The 21,811-nt window shown below is 36.8% G+C and overlaps 2 protein-coding genes and 1 long non-coding RNA gene across 6 annotated transcripts; 1 reads left to right on the forward strand and 2 right to left on the reverse strand.

Annotated features, from left to right (window-relative positions):
- Positions 1 to 216: 216 nt before the first annotated feature.
- On the reverse strand, positions 217 to 2,322 carry LOC136364319 (uncharacterized). The gene is made up of 3 exons (XR_010744135.1): positions 2,235 to 2,322; positions 1,599 to 1,714; positions 217 to 639 (listed from the first exon to the last, which is right to left on the reverse strand). It is a non-coding gene; the product is annotated as an uncharacterized lncRNA (long non-coding RNA).
- SYT15 (synaptotagmin 15) lies at positions 1,678 to 8,297 on the forward strand. 2 transcript variants are annotated; one of them, XM_066324179.1, is made up of 6 exons: positions 1,678 to 1,799; positions 2,317 to 2,612; positions 3,415 to 3,585; positions 4,097 to 4,217; positions 5,259 to 5,438; positions 6,521 to 8,297. In XM_066324179.1, exons 1-6 carry the CDS (start codon positions 1,757 to 1,759, stop codon positions 6,655 to 6,657), a joined length of 948 nt encoding a protein of 315 aa, XP_066180276.1. In that variant the 5' UTR covers positions 1,678 to 1,756; the 3' UTR covers positions 6,658 to 8,297. The 2 variants fall into 2 exon arrangements, with proteins under 2 accessions (XP_066180276.1, XP_066180275.1); XM_066324178.1 differs by lacking the exon at positions 1,678 to 1,799 and having other exon boundaries at positions 2,250 to 2,612.
- A 721-nt stretch (positions 8,298 to 9,018) lies between these two features.
- SHLD2 (shieldin complex subunit 2) lies at positions 9,019 to 18,210 on the reverse strand. Of its 3 annotated transcripts, none has more exons than XM_066324199.1 (8): positions 16,504 to 18,207; positions 15,870 to 15,977; positions 14,950 to 15,144; positions 13,952 to 14,086; positions 12,769 to 12,975; positions 11,800 to 12,034; positions 10,040 to 10,155; positions 9,019 to 9,458 (listed from the first exon to the last, which is right to left on the reverse strand). In XM_066324199.1, the coding sequence occupies exons 1-8, from the start codon at positions 18,011 to 18,013 to the stop codon at positions 9,286 to 9,288; spliced, it is 2,679 nt and encodes an 892-aa protein (XP_066180296.1). In that variant the 5' UTR covers positions 18,014 to 18,207; the 3' UTR covers positions 9,019 to 9,285. The 3 variants fall into 3 exon arrangements, 2 of the variants coding, with proteins under 2 accessions (XP_066180296.1, XP_066180297.1); XM_066324200.1 differs by having other exon boundaries at positions 9,347 to 9,458; positions 10,044 to 10,155; positions 16,504 to 18,208; XR_010744138.1 differs by lacking the exon at positions 9,019 to 9,458 and adding an exon at positions 11,280 to 11,566 and having other exon boundaries at positions 10,110 to 10,155; positions 16,504 to 18,210.
- Between the last annotated feature and the right edge of the window lie 3,601 nt (positions 18,211 to 21,811).

Genomic DNA, 21,811 nt, shown 5'->3' on the forward strand with positions numbered 1-21,811 from the left:
GAATTCTGCAGTTTAAGTACAGAGCAAAATAATCTTTGCAGTCTATCAGTCAAGCATTCTCAGCAAACATGTAAAAGCAATGAACTGAGCCCATTATCAATTGTCTACCCTTGGTCTAACGAGAAATTCTCACAACAGAATTTCTCATATTCATATTAAATATATTTATTAAGTTTAATTTGGGTTTTGGTTTATTCACAGTGATTATACAAGATTTTGTTGTACATTAAGTACTCACGATTCAGGAAACTGTGTTCAATGGATATTTAACTTTGACTACACAGATCAGGAAACACATGCATCCTTAGAAAAGAAAACAACCCATAGCTTTACTTTGTTCCTTGTGCCAGGGTCTAGATTCAATTCAACACAGATGAATAGTTGGAAGAACAAACCAAACCAAAAGAATGGTACCTTTTATATTAGGTGCTCCTGGGTTCTCTTTTTCTTCCATTATGCAAGCTCTAGCACTTCTGCCATGCTAAGGCAAATGCTAATGCAAAACAAGAGCCTGAACAATTCTTTGGCATCTGGGGGTTTTTCATGTCTGTAGTCGCTTACATTGCAGTAACTGCCAGTGCTTCTGAACACTGTAATGTGTCACTGCCATTGTCAGATGTCTTCAGGTGCTGCACCATGCTATAACCAAACAAGAATGTGCACGTGAGCTGAATGCTTCATTTAAAAATAAGTTTGGAATGGTTTTTCTTAGCTTTAATGTTCCTGTCTACACCTAAAATATATTTAACTTTGCTCTTTCTATGATGTTTTATGTGCTTTTATGTTTGAGTAGAACAAGCAGCTGCTGTGGCTGGAGGTATAATAGGAGGGTTCCTTTTATTTGTTCTCCTTGGAATAACTGCCTATCTGCTCTGGAAAAAATTTTGCCGCCTCTGTTCTTATGAAAAGCTCATCAATCCTGTCAAAACAACAAATGCAAATGCCATTTTCCAGGATCAGTCAAATTCTGAAATTCAACAAAAAAGCACAAGGTACATATTTTCATTTTGTTTTTAAAGCATATGCTATGTAATTTATTTCAAATTGTCAAATATCAAATGAGCAGGTGATCCAAAGATATGCATGTACAGAAATAAAGGAGATCCCTAAATTATATGAAAACATTAGTCAAATTCTGTTTTGTTCCTTTAGAAAAAGGATAATCTAACTATGAAAGTGATGATTATTTCTGATTTATTTAAAAGAGAGAATATATTCAAGTGTAATTGGTGCATTGACAGCTCTGTTATTTAGACAAACCCAGCCTGTTCCAGAATCATTTCTAGTCAAATAACAAAAACAATAGGATTTGAGGTCAGGAAGAAGACTCTCTTAGAGAATTAATCACTGCAGGGGTTTTGGGCTCTAAAACATGCAGCTGCAGTTAATTCTTCCTTTCTTTTGAAAGATAAATTCTAAAGGGAAGGAAAGGGAGAAAGAGAAGACTCTGTCAGAAGAATTAAGACCTAATGTGCCTCATGGGATTTTTATGCATTAAGCAATTGATTTTATTTGCTTTTGATTTCATTTTTACCTTTGCATGTCTGTAGAATTTTCACACTGTGACATAAGAACAGTAGTGAACTTACTACTCTTACCAAGTTTGGTTTCCACATTTAAACCAGAAGAGTCAATAGGTGCTGTTGTCTTGAGCAGATCCAGAAGTGTTCCATTTATCATTCCACCAACATTGCATGGGCGAGACTGGATTCACCTGACGAATGAAGAACAGGTTCAGGAAGACAGGGATCCCTACATGACCCCTCAGTCTGGGCCACGGTCATCATTTCATTCTTTGGGTATGGCATTGCAAAAATGGGACTGTTTTAAAGGGTAGAGTGGCTTTATTATTGTGAAGCATGTATCTTAGGGGCACACCAGGGATAGCGCTACACAGCACAAGCCCTAAATGCTCTATGTATTTATAAATTTTATATATAAGAATTGGGCAAGAATGTAGTCATTTTGGTCTCAGTGCTGTAATAACTTACAAATTTGGCAGACAAAGCAATCTCTCCTCCCATATTTTGGAAAGGTCAGGAAGTGTCTGCTGTCCCCAGAAACAGCAGTCACCAGTGGCAGACTGCATCAAATAGCTAGAATGAAAAAGGTACTATCACAGTAATAAGACAGAGACGTGGTACAGCCTACAATTACTCCCCCAAATTTGAGGAAGGAAACAAAATATTAAATTCTTACAAAAAATTGTTAATAAAGAAATTAATTTTATTTACCAAAATACAGCAGTGGTTGTAAAAATGCCTTCAATGGCTCTTGAGGCTAATCTGAGGATGCCTGTTTTGTCTTTTCTTGAAGCTGGAGCTTACGTTGTAGGGACCATTAACCCAGATCTATACAAGTTTCCTGAAGACAAAAGTGAAACAGATTTTCCTGATGGCAACATTGGCCGCCTCTGGTTCTCCATAGAATACGAGCAAGAGTCAGAAAGGCTCCTGGTCTCCCTGATCAAAGTCAGAAAGCTGCAGCCTCCTGCTGATTCCTGCAGTCCATTTGTGAAAATCTACCTGCTGCCTGATGAAAGAAGCTACCTGCAGTCCAAAACAAAACGTAAAACTCTTAACCCTCAGTTTGATGAAAACTTTGTTTTCCAGGTACTTTTTCTTTTGATGAAGCAGATTTTTGTTTGCAAATATTAACTTGTCAAACTACAGTACATGTTTGCATGTTCACAATGCTTCTACCAAGAGAGAAGTTGTTTCCACCACAGACAGGATTTTTTACTGGGGCTTCTGGAGATCCTAGGCTACAGAAACGTGTGGCTCCAGAACTGATCTTACTTCTGATCTGTACCAAAGTTAAAGATTCCAGAACTTGCCCTGGGAATAACAAAAACTCCAGTTTGAACTAGAGCTGAACAGTTGAGCCCAGCAGTTCTAGAAGTCCAGAAGGGGCCAATACTGATAAAATGCTTTCAGAGATTTTAGTTTCTTCACTGTGGAAGTAGGCTAGACAGCAGAAGCTGGGAGGTATGTCTGGGCTGCTATTTGTACAGTGCTCTACAGCTGGGTTTCCCAGGCTAAGAGGCTTTCAGCACATGTCACAAGACAAAAGCTTTAAAACCAAAAAAGGTTTGTGTTTCAGACAACCGAAAAAAACGTTTACAGATTCTAAACATTTGTGTGAATGTGAATGCATCACACAGGACTAGATCCATATGAGCTAAAAAAACACCAACTAACTTCATAGCTTTGAAATGAACTTGTATTTTAGCTTGGGTCGTGACTTCTGCATAGCTAAAACTTCAGGCAAATTTTAAAAGTAGACTTCAAATAATTAAAGGAAATCTCCCCCTACACTTAACACACTTTGAAAAATATTTCCTTTGAAGTCATGTTAGAGTAGAGAAGTGTCAGATGATTTATAATTATTAATATTCTTCCTTTTCCTGTACAGGTTTCCAGTAAAATGTTGCTCCAAAGGACACTCAAGTTTTTGGTTTATCATGTTGATAAACAGAAGAAACATCATCTCCTAGGCCAAGTTATCTTCCCACTAAAAAATGAAGCATTAACTGAGGACAACAAACTAGTCATATGGAGAGATCTGGAGAAAGAAAATTTGGAGGTATGTGATTCCAAGTGCTGCTTGGCACTGTGGAACTTCTGTCATCTTACAAGTATAGGAAGGATAGAGCTGAAGTAGAACTATGTTTTACCAAGTACCTCAAATGCAAAAGTACTTCATAAACATTTGGAATCAAAATTCCCATCTTACCAACCTCCAGATCCGTAAATGTTGTAAAGGGATTACCCAGATGCTTAGAAAAAGTCACATGAATTAGGAAGTAGTTACGTAAAAACTTTTGTTATTTGCCTCTCTTTTCAATTAGTAAGAGCAGGAAAGAGCAGAAGAGGCAAGGAAATAGATATCCCCTGGAGAAGAGTAATTCCAATGGTTATGAAGGCTGATTAATTGGTTCCATCAAATGTTACAACTGCATAAATAAAGCCATTACAATTCACTCACACCTTCGTGTGACAGAAACCATTAGTATGAAAAAGGGCTTCCTTCCCCATTTGACCACACGATGAGAGTTTTTCAGACATATCTGACAGGTGCTGTTCTGCTTCCAAAGCCTCCTTCAGAGCATGGTGATATCCAGTTTTCCCTGAGCTACAATGACTATCTGGGCCGTCTCACTGTGGTGGTTCTGAGGGCAAGGGGATTAAAGCTCCAGGAGGAGGGCCCTGCTGTTGGTAAGTGGGATTTCCTCTCTGCTATCAGCCTCACAATTCCTGTTTTAATTTGCTCCTTCCTCATCTGTCCACCCAGGCTTGTGCTGTGGGGCTCTGACAGGAACAAATAAACTACCTGGTGATTTGAGTGGAAAAAAGTCATATTTTGCCCTGAGGCAATTAGATTCTGATAGCTTAATTCTGCTATGGATTTGTTTCATAATAAATGGTTTGTCCTGTAGGAATTGGTGGTAACTTTTTTCTCCTGTTTTAGTACAGTGAGCAGCATCTTTTTGCTGCTCTCCAGTCCAGAGAAGGCAGCGTTTCAGAGGATATTGACATTAACAATTGCCTCAAATCAAATTCCCAGAGGTAACAGCTGCAGGACAACTGCTTCTGCTGAACAGCTGTCCTGGGAGGAACTGAGTTGGGAGAAAAAAATCTCAGTTTAGGACAGCCTGGCTATTGTTCAAAGGACCATGGCATGGAGTCACAATTTTCTCCCTTAATGCAGAGGCCTGTTTATGGTACATCATATTGATGTGTTCCTGGTCTCATAGATTACCTCAAAATGCTGTTTCAAATCCAACACTCAAAGCAAAAACAGATGAAGAACCAAACTTGTATTGCAGTCTGTAGTGACTTCTTGCGGGGTTTTGAAGCAAAACAATATAAATGCAAAATACATCTACCATTTAAAAAGAAAAAAGGTTTAGTTCTCTATATACACACATCAACTATGAAGTTTTTTTGACTGAACAAATTAAGCCTCCAAAAAAGTCTCCATTAGATGAAGGGAAGGCACAGAAACGTAAGATCAAGGATGCAGGGTAAGAATATGGCTGCTTATTTTAACAGCACTTAAATTGGAGAGTGCAGTGCAAAACTGCACCCTCAGTATAAGTACACTGCTTCATGTCATGCTGTCATGTGTGTTACATGAATCTTTCACAATCTGATGTTATACTTGATATTGACTCCCAAATGGAAGAAATTCCTTAAGCCATCTCCCAAACTGCTTCTTGAAGATGTCTTTTACTCTTGAATTTCTTTTTCTCCAAGGTGTGTATGTCAAAGTCTCACTAATGAACCATAATAAATTCATCAAAAGTAAAAAGACAGCAACTCTTCTGGGAACTCCCAGTCCTGTCTACAATGAAACCTTCAGTTTTAAGGCAGAACAAACAGAGCTGGATACAGCAAGCCTGAGTCTATCTGTGCTTCAGAGTATCAAAGGAGAAAGTAAGTTATACAAATTATTACAGTCATATAAATTATTGCAGTTGAAGTGTCAAATCTCTTACATATTTGAGAGATGTTTAAACCTGAGAGGAAGTAATTCCTTTTCAGTAATAATCATAAAACATGTAAGAGTTTTGGGATATTTCAAAGGCTGTCTCTAAAAGCAAAAAAACTTATTGGTAGTTAAGCATATGTCTGTCTTTCAGAGGCTAAATTTTATGGAAGACATTAATAAAATCACTGCAGACTAGGCAATGCCAGAACAAGGTGCTGTGCCTTTGTTTCATATCAGTATCCTATTAAAATAAGCTTATGTGAACACTTGTGTGTGTCACACACAACCTCCAAAATTTTATGGCCATTCACTCTTTCTAAGCAAATCTGAAAGAGGAATATGAATTTTAATTCTCTCAGCAGTAAGAAGAGAGATTAGCAAACATCCCCATTCCCTGGCAGAAACCCTGATGCTTGAGGCCACCTCTTACTAACTATGAAAGCATCCATTAAGGAGTTCTGCTTACAGAAGCAAATCAGAATTCAGTATTTCCACTGTTCACAAGAAAAACATCTTCCCTGCAGTGCAAATATGATCTCAGTAATTTTCCCCATTCATAGTTGAAAAGTCCAGGCATGAATAAACAATCTGCTCCTTGGCAGGGCAACACACATATTACAGCTCCCAGCTGTCTCAATCACTGCATTTATTTTTTGCAAAGCCAAGCCATCATATCAATCCCACTGAGGTTGCTGATGCCCAGAATTAGGGCACACTTCCACAGTAAATCTGAGGTAAAGGGGCAGTGCAGATACAGATATTTGTGCCTTGATGATGTTTTAGTTTAACTGCAGGGAAAAGGATAGGCCTGCATTGACTAAACACCCACTTACTCCCATACCTTTTGATGCTGAACCTCAGCAGATAGAAGCTACAGAGTCTGAAGTCCAGAGTTATTTCCTTGGTTTAAAAATACCTTTCAGAACAGGCATTACTTGGAGAAATACAGGCTGATATTCTGGTTTAAGCAAGGATTTCAGAGAAGCATCACAGGTGTTCATCACTAACTGCTTTCCTTTTTTCCCAGAAACGCTTCTGCTGGGACGAGTGGTAGTTGGGCCTTTCATGTACGCACGTGGCAAAGAACTGGAACACTGGAATGAGATGATCAGCAAGCCCAAGGAGCTGGTTAAACGATGGCATGCTCTCTGCCACAGCACGTGAACAGCACCAAGAAAAAACCAACCTGAGCATGGAAAAGCTCTTAGCATCTTTCTCATCTGAAGGGTACAAAAATCTTTGCTAAGATTTTGTATCCAAAGTAGAAAAGAATAAAAGAAATTATTTCCTTGACCAAACACAGATAAAAGTTTTAGTCCCTGGTAGGCTGGGAATCTCTTTTTGCTCTCTTCAAAATATATGTTAAATTTAATTAACATGCAGCTGAGCAAACCAAGCAGTCAAATATGATCTCTCAGTATTAATTATTTTGACTAGTAAATTCCACTTCTTGGTCATGAACTCTGGGCACAAATGATCACACATCACATAGATGGAGCCCAAAATGACCCAAGAATTGCCAGTGATGACACCAGACCTATCTGCCCACTGCTCCACATCACCACAGTGGCTTCACCAAAAGGGACAGAAGCCCAGTGAGCATGCCAAAACAAAGAAAAAGCCTAAAAGATACTGACTAATACATGTAGAACTTCTTTAAAATAGCAGCATTATATTTAAAACCTCTTTTGAACAGGAAGGGTGAAGGCACTGCTTACTGGTCACACACCTAGAAGCTGTTCACATCCCTCAGCACAGTGTATTTCCTGCAGCGACTCAGTTCAATATTTTCAGCTGACCCCAGCTACAGCACTTTGTTGTTGACACTAAGGGACAAGCAGAGAAGTCACAGAGTCACAAGTAACTGGAGGCAATTCCAGTACTGGAATACTCTGAGACAGTAAGATTAAGACCTGTCCTGTCCTTTTATATTTCTCTCTAAACACATCTCTACTGGAGACAGAGCATTGATTACAAGAGCTTTGGGTTTGACCTAGTATGACCATTCTTACACTGAAAATCCAATTAGGTTAAGCCCCCCGGGCATGTGTCTGTTTTAGCAGTAGTCTTCTTCATTAAGTAAATTACTGCTCTGTAAAGTAATTCAGAGCAATTATTCCTAATCAAAATAAAATAGGACATTTTTCTCTTTTTGACCATTCACTGGTGACCTGAGCTCTGTACCCTTCTCACTGTACGGTCATAAACCAGACAGACTACTGCAGCAGAACATTTTGCACAATTGTGTTCCATAACCTCTACAGCTGAAATCAAACCAACTTCCTTTCAAACAGGATACAATATTAATTAATTCAAAATCTTAAAAAAATTAGGCTTCTCTGGGGAGATGAAACCACTTTCCATTTTGATAATATTGTTATAACCTAAAGGAAATGTTATGAATGAGAAGGTACCACAGAAGAATTGTAAGATAACAGACTTCAGTGATCCACCATCTGATATGTTACATGGTAACAGACCCTCAGTCTGTCTTGTTAATTACACCACTGGATACAAAATGGGCCTAAACTCATTACACTAAACTGAATTTGGAAAGTGCTCAACCTTCCTTATATCCTTGCCAAAGGAGTAATACCAGCAACTCAACCCCACAGACCCGTATTCAAATTTCAGCCCCACAAAACTACTGCAAATCAATCTAATAAGCAAAGTTATCATGTTTGTTCTGAGAAGAAAAACTACACGGTTTTCATGCAGTTTACATATTACTAGAATAAAATACTTCTACCAAATAAATTTTGTCTTTCATTATTTCAATCATACCAATAAAGGTCTTAAAAGTAAGCTGTTGGTAGTGTTTCATACAGCTGTTGGTAGTGTTTCAGACACTTGGTTTATGAGCTTATGCAGGAAAATGCATGCAATGTACAGTGCCTGTTAACAGATACCTCTAAGGTGGGAAGTCGCCTGCTGACCTGATGCACAGTACGGTCCTCTCTTCTTATACATTAAAGTAACAATACTGAGTCTTCAGTAATTTCAGCTAAATTGTGAAGAAACAAATTCTAATGTACTTACCAATATACTTGTACTCATGGTCATCCAAGTGAAGCAAATGAGAAAGCCCTTTTTGACTCTTCCTGAACAAGAGCTATTTCAAAGTGAGAAACATCATCAAATAAGGAGTTCTAATAGAGTGTTTTTAATTGTCACATAATGAGCATTTTTTTTATCTACTGCTTTTTATGTGACATCCATCTGATCTTGTGCTTGAGATTACCTAAAGTTGAAGGAGGTGGAATGATTACAAGACAGTTCTGTTTTAAGGCAGAAAAGAGCACGTATGTAAAAAATGCTGTACGTAAATGGCAAACGTTCTGCTGTTAAATCACAACAGCAGAACAAAAACACTACTCATATCATATGGGATAAGACAAACAAAAATTGTATAACTAAAATATGACTGAACTCTGTCTTCGTCTCATGCCAAGTCTAAGGGAAACACAGTCTCTTAATAGTAATGAACTTTTCTGAGGAGAATAAGGAAAACAGATACTGAAGAAATTCTTGGAGTTTATTAACATACTTATTAATATAAAAATACATTTATAAAAATACACTTTATGAAAATTCATCAGTATTACTCTAATAGTATATAATATTAGCAGATATTCCATACCAGTCCTTTTGATGATTTTGCTTTTTCCATAAATTAAAACCAAAATCTTTCATTATAATTTTTAAGAGATTTGCTTCCTTCACGTAAGTAATTTTTCTTCTGCTTCCCATCTGTGTGTCCTTATGGTCTTTGTTACTCAGTTAGTGCAGAGGTCAAAGATCAGGATGAAAATTTAGCAGATGGAAATCCTTTTGCAAAGGATAGCTGTTCTCATCTAGCACAAAGTGGCTTCTGATTTCCAACAAATAGGATGCTGCTGTATCTGCCACCAGTGAATGACACAGATCTGCTACTATTGTGCTGTAGGTTATATCTGAAGAGGGCACTGCAAAACACAAAGCAATTCAATTTATACTCAATTTTCACAATAGCACTTAACATTCAAGTTCTACCTCCATGAAGCTCCATTGAATTACTGCAGGTGAAGTTCAACATCTGAATAGAAAGTTACCTTTATTTTTAATTATTTTTTAAAAACAATGAGGTGAGCCTGTTTCTTATTAAACTGCTAACACCTGTGAATCACGTAAAACACCTCTCAAGTCAAACAGGATGTATCAAGCTAAGCTTATCTGAAACACAGCTCAGTGTTTCACACCATGAAAACATGCCAGCTGCTTCTAAAAGCTCCTAAGAGATTCCATTTTGCACAGAAGGAATCCATTTAGTTATTGAATATTTAGGTATATAACTATAACTATTTAGGTTATATAACAGGCATTCACACCACCTCATCTCCTGCTGTTGCAATCTCCCCTCTGAAATTCTGAGTTCGTCACACAGTCACTGAAATATTCCTTGATGTTGGTTGTTTAGGGCTTTTTTAAACTGTCAATGATTAAAAATTCTGCTTCCATTGTGAACTTTGTTGCCTGTTTCTATCACAAGTAATTAATGAATCAGTACCTACTGATCTCTTCAGCCAGTCTGCAGGAATATTGAGGAAGATTTTTTCCACCAATTCAGACACCACATGAACATAAATTTCATATCCTTCATCTTCTACTGTCATCAAAGCAGGTCTAGATCAAAGAACAGTTTCACATGAAAGTTAGCTGCTATGGTTTAGTTTTTATTAAGGCAAAATTTTAAAAAGCACTACAATTTAATCTTACTCTGCAACATAATACCAAGAAATAGAAAAATGAGAAAATCTCTATGTACTCATCTGTCAAATCTGTAGCACTGGAATCAGTTTGAGGAATATATAAGGAAACGGTCTTAAACTGAGACAAGAGACTCAGATTAGACATTAGAAGGGAAGTTTTCACTGTCAGGATGGTCAGGATTGCCCATGGAGGTGGTGGAAATGCAATGTAGGAAGATAAGCTTAGGTGTATAACCTGGAATTGGACCTCTGTATCAACATCAACCAATATTATCTCACGTGTCTTAATACACCACATACACTTTACAGCCACATAGTATCAACGTAAATCTCTTGAACTATAACAAAACCAAATGTTTTCACAAACCACTGAACAAATAAAAATCCCTCCTTGGAAATATTTCCAAGGTGATGCATTCTTACTAAACTGATCAGAAGAAAAATTCAGTGAAAAAAGATGGACATGTAAATTCTACATCTAGACATGTTTCCATGCTGAGAATGCAAACACTTGAAATCCTTATCATTTTTCTACCACCTTTTGTGCAAGAGCAAATTGAGGTCCTTCCCGCCTACTGAGATTTTATAATCTTATGAAATACTGGCAGAACCTTTTCAGTTAAAAAAAAACCCCTCTTTGCACTTAATCCTCCCTCACAGGAAAACAAACAGCACATAAAGATGCAAGACTATTTTGCTTAGAGAAAAAATACTAAGTTACTACCTGGTTAGATAAACAGGATATTTAAGTCATAGTCTTAAAGATAGTAATAGCAATATCAAGTAATCAAGTAATAGTATTTAAGTCAATGATCCATTAAACTCATTATGAAAGGGTTTAGAAAGAATTTGAGAAAAATTTAGATAGAAAATGTACATATTCTAGAATTCTATTACATCCACGATGTATTCTAGATTCTATTACACCTCAATAAACATTCTCTAGCTACCTGTCTTTCTAGTCACTATGGTAATTATATTTCAAAAGCCCAAGATAAATGTGAGAATTGAACGATTGGTTAATAAAGATGTACCTACATCAACTGGATCCACTTAGTTTATGTTCTCTACGTGTGAATAAATGTGTCTCACAGTGCCATCTGGTGATAACTCACTATCTCTGCTCTCCAAGAATGTTTATTGAAAACACTTGTCCATATTATTTCTGCATAGCTGAAACTGACTAATCAGTTTAAAAACATGGTTCTGCATTCACATGATTTCAGATTTAAGCTGGAAGAAGATTCTGGAGGAGTTTCCCTCTGGTCCTCAAGCTTCTACTCCATCTTAGCTTTATCTGACACGGTACTGGGTAAACATAAATCCTGCATGATACAGTATTCAAAGAAATTTAAAAGTTAGATTTAAACTAAGAATATCATGTATAAATAATGACAATACAATACAGCAATTCAAGAACAACAACTTGACAATATATTAGAGAGACAGGGATTGCTAACCACACTTTATTTTAAAGAATTTTAGATATGGGGGAAATTAAAACCAAGAAAGTTTACCTCCCTGATAATACACATTTCTTTAGTTCTATTTTGGTTACCTGTAGAATGTTTTTACTTCACTGTATGGCAAACATCTAATACATTGCTTGTAGATCATGTTCTCATCTGCCTGTAGTTCCAAACCACATTTGGCACAACCTGAATACGTAATCATGGGCAGAGAAGCCAAAACACATTCCAGTGAAGTGTCAGCAGAGAAGATGAGTTGTTTGTACTGACCAGTGGAAATGGTAAACTTCAGTTCCAAGATATGGGCTTTCACTTGAAACACTCCTACAAAAACAATTCAAATCTGAATTAAGTTTTAGAGATATTTTATTCTGAAAAATCCTGGTGGTTAAATATTGTTTTAAAATGTATAAAAGTACTACATTTTCAGGTACTATATCAGTAGATACCACTATAGAAGGTGCCTGAATAAGAGATCGAAATTGTGTGAAGAATTTCCAAGTGATTTTCTTCCCACTGTTTCAAAGACACTGAAAAGCACAGCTTAAACAACTTAGTTTTTCACTATTTATATATAAACTAGAGTGAAATGCTGCAAGAACAACTTTTGTCACTCGCTAGAATTTAACAACAACCATAGCAGTCTTCTAGGTTTATCTGGGAGAACATGACTGTGTGAAATGTCTTCTTTGTCCTTTTGTAAGAAGTTTTCAATAGCAGTAGCTATTTTGCTTTAGAGAGATCCAGTTTTTGAGAAACACTGATAAACTTTCAGTAATTAGTCACATCTTACTGGACAAAAGTCAGGATTTCCCTCTGTGTTCCAAAGCTGACTTTGCATGGCACCACCACACCACACCTTTCTCTCCCCTGGGCTCACAGGATGAAGGCTGAATTCAGTTTGGCCAAGCACAGAGCAGCAGCCTCCAGAATAAAATCAGAACCAGTCCTCGGCTACCTTAAAAAACCGACCATCTTACTTCATCAACAGAGCATTTATTTCGCCTACTTACACATGGCACAACAGACATTATTACAGAGCTATGGATAACATTTACCTGAGCACTTTTCTTCCAGGTGTGCCGAGAGCCTTGTCAACTCCATGAGGGATGTTTGACTTTTCTGAAACTTTTCTTTAAATTCAACTGCCCTTTTGTCATCATCAAACAAGCACTCACAGGATGACCACGGAGTTGTGTGCAGTTCCAAGTCACCTGAGACAGAACTACGTTGGACCAAAAGGTATTTGAAGTCCCATATGTGGTCTACAGAACAAAAAAAGCAAACAGAAGAGTTTACTTTCTATACCGTGGTTAATTTACAGGAAGCTAAGGTCACTTACAAGATTGAGAAACAAATCAGAAGACATTCCCATATGGTCAGCTCTGGCAACTTCATTTTAAGTGTGATGACATGTAAGGTTTTTCCTTTCCCTAGCAACTTTGCCTGAGTTGTCCCAAAACAGAAATTTCATTTCACTTCTAGCTAATTCAGCTGTCAAGACAACTCAGCCTTTTGAAATGGAAACCAGCTCTTAAATTTGTTGTCTGCTCTAATGCTGGCACTGTCTCAGAGAAAAAAAAATCATGTTATTAATCAACTTTCATTTTTTAACATGTCCCTGTTTTTTAATCTTCTATCTCCACAATAATCAATTTAACATAAACCTAGTTTAACTTAAGAACAAGACTAGGAATTAATCAAAATTTGGTAGTAGCCACTGCTGAAACAGTCTATGTAATTCTTGCAACAGATGCTTTTACTTAGTTACAGCTGGATTTGATCTCAAGATATCAGGATATAAATTTGATATCAGGATATAAAGCCTGACACGAGTAAGGTGGAAAGCAGAAAATGAAAAAAGTAGTAGAAAACCCCCAGCAATTCATGCTAAACCAGACAATGATAAGGAAGACCCAGTAAAACTGGTAACACAGTTAACACTCATGGATTTTTATAATTACATAACCAGGCACTATGCAAATAAGTGCATCTTGTATACACATCCAAGTTTTTAAATATTTATGCCTTCTCAGTCTTCTAAAGTGCATTCAAATTCTACTGCTGATGGCACTGCTTCTAAAAAGAGCAGCCATGTTAGAATTAGCATAAAATATGTTAAAATCCCCAAGGGGAGTATGTAAAGGTTGAATGGATAAATGTTACCAGCTGAACGTTTAAGAGGCACTAATAGCATCACAAAAATTCTTTCACACCTACCAAAAGTTACAAAGACCTTACCTTTTTTCTTCTGAAGCTGGGGGCACCAGGCAGCCCCTGCTCCCCACAGAACCATCCTATAGTGTTGGTCTCTGTTCTGTTCTACTGTTAGAATAATTTTTCTTTGGTTGCCACCTTTGTAGCTGTACACAGATTCTAAAAATAATTGAAATTACATTACTTCTACAGTAAAAAGCATGTAAGTACACAAACCCCATGTACCCCAGTATTATGGTGAAATCATGGTATTACCACATTTTACGCTACATCTAAAAGCAAAGAAGAACACACCTATGATTTCTTTTGGACAGAAAATAATCTGATTTCTTCTGCAACAGGAATCTAGTTTGAGGGTGTGCACCAAGTATATTAACTTAGTTTTATCCATCTAAGTACTCAGTAATTGGAAAACTCCCTTTGAAGTGGAAGGTATCTGAGCATCTTTCAGCTCCTGAAATCCTGACTTGTATTGAGTAGAAAGAAATTGTACTCAATCTCTCAGCAGCTATTGTAATTGGAAGTTCCCATAACTTCTGTAGAATACAGCGGAAGAAACATTTCTCTAGAAGTTTACATAAAAGAAAACTATAATCATGTACAAGGCACACTAAAACTATTAGTAACAGTGCATACAAACTGCAACAATTAACATCTCTACACCACTCTTATCCAGGACACTGCATGTTTGTTTCAGTTCCACACGAAAACTACAGCATTTTTCATAAATTATTTCTGAACAAGAACACCTGGATGAAATATGTAACTAGTATCTAGTTCCAAGATTTACATACTAGAGCAAATTATGAAGATTTCTATGTTCAAAATTCTGCATTTAAAACTAATAAACATGATACTGACGACGTGGGTAGAAATTTGTATCTTACTAATTCAAGATGATAGTGCATTTTGATAAATTTTGTGCAAATCTTGAAGTCAAGCAGTGAGAAACATTTTGCCTTGCAAAATTACTACTTAAGTTCCACCTATTGCAGAAGTTGAAGTCCAGTGCATGAACTTACCTGTTAACACAGAAATATTGATGATTTTCAGGATTGAGTGCACCAAAGTATTTGGCTGGAGCTGATCTAGCTGCACATACTGAACATCATCCAGTCTCTGAACTTGTCTTCGTGGAATGTCTCTGAAGTGTGGAAATGCTGATGATATGTATGCCAATAAGCCACGGAGAATACCACCATCCACCAGAGGATAAACTTACATGGAAAAAAGGCAAAGTCACATACTGGTTTTTATGCTTAGAAGTCTAAAACTTGTGACTTGGAATATGTTTACACTGACAAAATCAAAACAGTTAAAGAATAATTTTAAGGTAAGAAATTCCTGAGATATATAACACTTGATCTAAAAAACTCTATTTCAGAGTACTATCAAGAGGAGGCAGATGAAATTAAGCTAAGTGCAATACTTCAAAATACACACCAAAAAATCTTGTATCATAGCTTGGTAAGAAGAAAGCTGGTTTTGATAATTGACCTAAGAATCTGCCTTAAAGAGCTGGCATCACAATAGTGGACATCACAAAGACAGTAAGAACTACTGTGATACTTCCACAGCATTTTCCCCTCACTCTCCAACCCTCCATGGCCTGCAATTAATCACTTTCCCTGAATGTGAGATCTACTTACTCCATTTCGCAAAAATTTAATCCTCATGAAATCTCAGACATCACACAGCCAGATTCTGAAATAACTGCTCTTTCCTAAACTAAACAAACTTTTTTAGAGTTCAGAGTGGTAGCCACCAAACTTTACCATGATCTCCACATGCCTATCTGATGTGATATCCACATCTTGTGCTCAGTTGCACATTTCCAGTTCCACATTTCCATTTTATCCCGTGTGAGAGGCATTGCCAACAAAATGGAGTACTTGAAATAGCTTTTTTTACTGTGATAGCAACTTATGCACTACAATCTTACATTCCTCTGGCTTGAGAGCTGAGCAGTTCCCCAGATTCAGTAACTGACTGCTAAATGTAGACTGAAGCATGACCTCTCCACACCAACGATTCTCATATATTATTATATCTGCAAGAAAAAAGCAAACTTATCAATTCATGTGTCAACAATATTGAAGTGTTATCATATTTTTCTTAACTATATAACCATCTTACATACAGATTTGTAAGGCACTGGGTTTGAAAGAGATCAGTTGAAAACACGATTGCTTTTTTAAATCTACCAACACCATTTACAATTCATTAATAAATTTTTCTCACTAGTTTGATGTCATTCTTAAATTCATTAGCCTCCTAGCAGACACTGCTTAGGTCTGGTTTGTAGCAGCACTTGTACTTTTCAGGAACAACTGTTTTAAAACACTGACATCTTACAGAACAACCCTGACTCTCCATGGCTGTGTCTGAGGGCAAATTTCCAGGGAATAGTCAATGTTCCACTGGCAGGATGACTGAGGACTCAAATGATGTAAGTGATGTAAAAAAGCAACTTACAAATGCTGGGTCATAGTTTCAAATTACTCGTGACATTCTTCTGCTTTAAACAGGCATTTTCAAAATCCGTATTTTAAAAAGGTAAACAAAAGACCTCTCACCTGTAAGCAGTATGATATCCCCAGGAAACACAGTGAGGGACCAAAATGCAGCAGCACGCCACAGCACCACCTTTCTCTCAATTTCTGACTGGTCAATAACAACAATTGTTGCTACAGGAACTTTACATGAAGATTTTGGTTTAGTCTTCATCTGTATCTCTTTCATATGACAAGGATGTACAACTGTGACCAAAATACTGTACTTTTCATTTTTATTGCAGCAATTCTTGAGTAGTGATAGTTTCTTTTGGAGTTTCTTGAACTCTGCCATCCTGTCTGGATCCCCTCTCAGGCCAGAACCAGGTGGAGAAGAATTCAGTTTAGCTCTCTTTGATTTCAGCTGTCTTTTAAACGCTGAGTGAAAAAGATGAAAGGAATCTTCATATTTGCGGGGTCTTTTAGAAGAGCTCTTGTGAGAACAGGTCCCTTGAGAGCACAGTATTCCAGAGCTCAATGGCTCAATATGGATTTCATTTACAAATTGCTCAGCAGGAACATTAGGTTCCTGAAACTTTTCTGTATTTTCCTGAGCACTTTCTCCTTGTTTTGTAGCTTTAATCCAAACATTTTCCCCATCATCCTCAGAACTGAAAAGTTCAAGAGAACTTGCATCCTCTTCCTTATATTCATTTTCAGTCACATTAGTAGTACATGTTCCAACACCAGAATCACATTGGAAGTGATCATACTGTCGTTCTTCAGCTTTTTTGCCTGCTTCTATTTCTGATAGTTTTAGAATTCTTTCCTTAATCTCATTCTGTGCAAAAACAGCCACCTGACTTGAAGTCACTACACTACGAAATTCAGTGTCTGCTGACACTGCAAAGTCTGCGCAGTCATTTGGTTCTTTTGGTTTGGATTCAAGACCTTTTTGGAAAAGCACATCCATATATTGACTGAGGTGCTCATGATGCTCACTTCTGTGACCTGCCTGGAGTCCCACAGAGTGAGGATGGATGCTGACCTGCTCAGTACTGGCAACCAAAGCAGAAATGTCAGAGCTGTTGACTTCTGAAGGACTGGCTTTTCTCTCAGTGAGGTCTGGGCAGCAGGCAGATGATGCTCTCTCTTGTCCAGCTGACTCTGCACAGCTCTGGGGCAGGTGTTGATTTGCAGCCTGATTTACATCTGCAGATGTAGATCTATCATTGGATACTTGACAATCAGAGCAAGTTAAACTTGTGCTCTTTTTAGGCGTGCTGCTACAAGTTACTGCCACAGGAGCAGGAGATGTCACATCTTTTCCTTCTTTTGCCATGAGCCTGCCCTGCTGAGCACTGTCCCCACTTGCAGGGCCTCCTGTGAGTGTGGAGCTTTGTGCCTGGAGCACTGAGGGGGCAGCAGCACCCGGGACCTTTCCAGAACCAAACCCACGTGTATCATCGCACAAACAGTGCAGTTCTCGCCATTTCTCACCAGCAGGGCCTGAACTACTGTGCTCTAACCCCTCCAGTGGGCTTGGAATACTGGGTGCTCCCAGAAAAATATGAATTTGAGGTCTTTTTGACATTTTTGACTGCTGTGTAAGTCTGACTTTAAATATGCAGTAAGCACAATAATAAATACTAGCAAATGCGAAAAAAAAAAAGATTTTACTTTTTCTTCACCATTTTAAAAAACACTTAAAATTCATGGGAGTATTTCATAGTTTAACTGGGAAAAAAATTACTTGACTACTTAAACCCTATAAAAATAGACATACAAAATCTAAAAATTTATTTTAGAAAATTTTAACATTTATTTGTGTCAAACCTGCATAGAAAAATAAATTAACAGCAACACCTAGATTCTGATTGTGATACATGGAAACACTTTACAGTGAAGTTAAAATTAATTATTGACCTATTTGTCTTCATTTATTGTTGCTAATTGAACAGTCAAATGTGACTTCACTATTCAGTATTTGATTGTAACTCATCTGAAATAAATGTAAAAAATCTTCACAGTAGGGTTAGGAGATCATTCCAGCTCCCAGAAAATTCATTTCAACTAAATGAATAAAACACTAGAGCTATTTAAAATTCAAGTTTGCTAGAAATACAATACACTGATTTAGCCTGAAACTACCTGAAACTACTGTTTCAGGCTACTACTGATAAATCGTAATTATTTACAATTTTTATTAAAAAATAATATTTAATAATTATTTTACGAATAACCTCTAAGAGGTCAGCAAAGCTTGAGCAGGCAATTTAGGATTTGCTTTAAATCTTTTATGTAGTATCAAACTACTCAAGAAATTACAAGCTTTTCTAGCTAATTAAAAGTAAGTCCACTTACACAGCACACAAAAGGACGACGTTTTGTTTTTTATAATTTCCTCAGTGTAGTTATAATTTTAAAATATGCAGAAACAGCTATAACTGTTTATTAAAGTGCTGATTAGAGCTACTTGTTTTGAGAGTGCTGTTGCTAATAGAAGTTTCTTCAATAGGCAATTCTGCAGATGTAGAGAACACCAGAAAATATTCGAGAGCCAATCCAGCTGTAAACAGAAAGAAAAGACCATTCATACAAATGCAGCATTGAAAAATGTGCAAATTTTTCATTTTGAATTAATTAAATTAGTAACCATGTGCCTAACAACCCCACTAGGGGTCGATAAATCTGCACATTCATAAGGCTCGTTGTAACATGGAAAAACCATAAACATCCTGGAATACTGATCTCTGGTGTATCATTGCTGTCACTGAAAAAGCAATATACAATCACTAAAATCAGAGAGGGTGAAATCAAAGAAGCCACAAAACCCAGTGACTGGTATTGTTCACTTTCATGCTCATAACAAAATAAATACCCCTTAAAACACTGGAGTGCCCAAACTTCTACAGTTGTACATTTACATTTAGTCACAGGAAATGGTAGCTTTTAAAGGACAATACCCAAAGCAGTGAAAGTTTTGAGTTACGTAAAGAATGGTAATACACAAATAATCAGAAGAACAGAATTTACAGTCAGCACTAAAGTAGTGGGTCAGGTAAGGGAAAGATAAAGTGATAGTAGTAAGGTTGAATCCCTAAAGAAGTGATGCTAGTAAGTTTTGCAGATAAAAGGCTACCTAATATACATGATGTAAAAAGCTTAATAACAGATCTGCGACAAATAGAAAATGTTACTATCAGTTCAAATGAACCTGGTAAATGTCCAGTTATAATTAATCAGCCCTTCATTTTAAGTATCATGTCTCTTTTGCTTTTTGACATAGTTAAAGGTTTGTAAGTTACACAAAAATTCAGAAAGTTTTCCTTAACTTTCTAGTTCTGTAACTTCTCCAAACTCAGGATTTGCTTTCCTGATTCACATTTTGCAGTGCCAGTACATTCAAACCCAAGCTGGATGGGGCCGTAAGCAACCTGGTCTAGTGAAACATGCCCATGGCAGAGGGTTTGGAACTTGACGACTTTTAAGAACCCTTCCAACCTGAGCTGTTCTATGATCACACCAAAGGGATGGAACCTCAGTGTTATTTAATGAATGTGTGCAATTAAAATATAGTTTATATTTTCAACACATAAATTACCTTAGGAATGGTAAGTGACCTACGCCAACTTTCTGATTCATGTAATAGGTCCACTACTAAATTACCTGCTTGGCAATTTCCAACTGACTTTTTAGGTCAAAGATGTCCAGCTCCTTCCTGTACTAGGAATCATCCGTACCTAAAATAATTTAAGTCTATACATTAGAAAAAAAAAAGTTCACCTAATTTTCTCTACACAAAACTGTTTAAAGAACCTTTCCTTTGCTGCTTTAGAACAGAATTATTACTCACTTAATGAGTTCTGTTAGTGAAGCTCTGCACCTTGTTATAAATAAAAGTCCAAAAGAATAATTCACTACAGATTTTAAAAGGTGAGCAAAGAAACTATAAATCATTTTAGTAAATTTCTACCACAAAAAACCACGATTTTGTAATGCAGTTAAATTATGTGTGGGCAGACAGTGGGTTAACTAAGTGCACCAAAGATAACAGGAGCTAAAACTCATGAAGACACAACTGAAACCTGAATGCACATATCCATTATACCTGTTAATTATTACACCATTTCCTAATTTGTGGAAAGGTGCTCTTTTCCTAACAGCCAATGAAAGCCGAGCTTTTTATCTCTGAAATGGTCAGAGTCTGATTGACGGGTCAATGATCTATTAAAAAACAGTAACTACATCAGCAAGTTCTACATTTGCAAGACACTGCAACTGAAGTTTAATATGCAGAAATATATTATGCTACATAGTGTATTTCCTCCAATCTAAACAGTAAGACAGGAATTCTAATTTAAAGCTTTTTAAAATCAACTGCCATTAACAGATTGCTAATCTCTAATGATTTGCTGCACATAGAACAAAATTTATAAGAGCTTTAAAAATCCTCTTCCCATAGTTACTCTAGAAATGTTCTGATGCTACATACATGACCTTAAAATACCCTAAAATACCACAGAAACACTCATTAATTTTAGTTCATATTTTTCTACTCATTGATAGTATTCACTCACCATGATAATCAATAAGCATTATGCCAAGGTAATTTAAGAGGGTGATACAGCTTCAGCTTCCTATCATTCCTGAATATTCACAGTAGCCACATGCCTAAATCTCTGTTTTGAGAAGTTACATCCAAACAGTCTCATCAAGTCTTTACTTTAACTCTGTACACTGAAAGTAAACCACACTAATTCAATCACCAGTTAAGAGTTTCTTTATGTCTGTTACGCACTACAAAGTTTCAAGCTACAAATAAAATTACAGAAATAAAAGAGAGCAGTGCATCAGAAGACAAAGGACTATAGCTATATAATGCAAAAGTGTTCTTTCCCCTCTAGAAACACTATAGTTTTAGGAGATAAACAGTGTATTCTTTCAACCTCCTACTTTGATTTGCTGCAGTTTGATGACGAACATGCTAAATGGTTAATTACTTGATCCCTAAAATACGGAAGAAAACATTATATTGTCCTTTACCTTCTGAAAAGCTGCCCCAGTAAGTAATAAATACATAAAGTAGGATATTCCTTAAATTCTAAATTTTAAGTTCTATTGTTTAACTACCATAGTGTTCTATTACCCTCCCTTATTTGCATATTCGATTTCATACTCCTCCTACATGTAGTATAAAAAATTAAAGCATTGATTCATCTACCTTACAACAGAGGAAACTGAATTATTCATAGCCATCTTCAGAGTATTTCGTTTCACTTCAATTCAAGCTGTAGGGTTGTTTGGCTGGGCTTTTCTTTTTCCAACATCACAACCCGTGTGATTGCTGAGTAGTAGATCTATAAAGACAATTGCCAATCAAAGGAAAACC

This window comes from Sylvia atricapilla, chromosome 8 (genome assembly GCF_009819655.1).
Source record: "Sylvia atricapilla isolate bSylAtr1 chromosome 8, bSylAtr1.pri, whole genome shotgun sequence".
Lineage (NCBI taxonomy): Eukaryota > Metazoa > Chordata > Aves > Passeriformes > Sylviidae > Sylvia > Sylvia atricapilla.

Excerpts from the sequence above, each read along its gene's own strand:
- SYT15 (XM_066324178.1), top strand. The coding sequence starts at position 2,259 with ATGCCTTCAATGGCTCTTGAGGCTAATCTGAGGATGCCTGTTTTGTCT. Across the intron at positions 3,586-4,096 it reads TGGAGAAAGAAAATTTGGAG|CCTCCTTCAGAGCATGGTGA; the intron begins GTATGTGATTCC and ends CTGCTTCCAAAG. Across the intron at positions 4,218-5,258 it reads GGAGGAGGGCCCTGCTGTTG|GTGTGTATGTCAAAGTCTCA; the intron begins GTAAGTGGGATT and ends TTTTTCTCCAAG.
- SHLD2 (XM_066324199.1), bottom strand. The coding sequence starts at position 18,013 with ATGTCAAAAAGACCTCAAATTCATATTTTTCTGGGAGCACCCAGTATT. Across the intron at positions 14,087-14,949 it reads CAATATTTCTGTGTTAACAG|AATCTGTGTACAGCTACAAA; the intron begins GTAAGTTCATGC and ends AATTATTTTTAG. Across the intron at positions 10,156-11,799 it reads GAAGTAAAAACATTCTACAG|ACCTGCTTTGATGACAGTAG; the intron begins GTAACCAAAATA and ends TCTTTGATCTAG.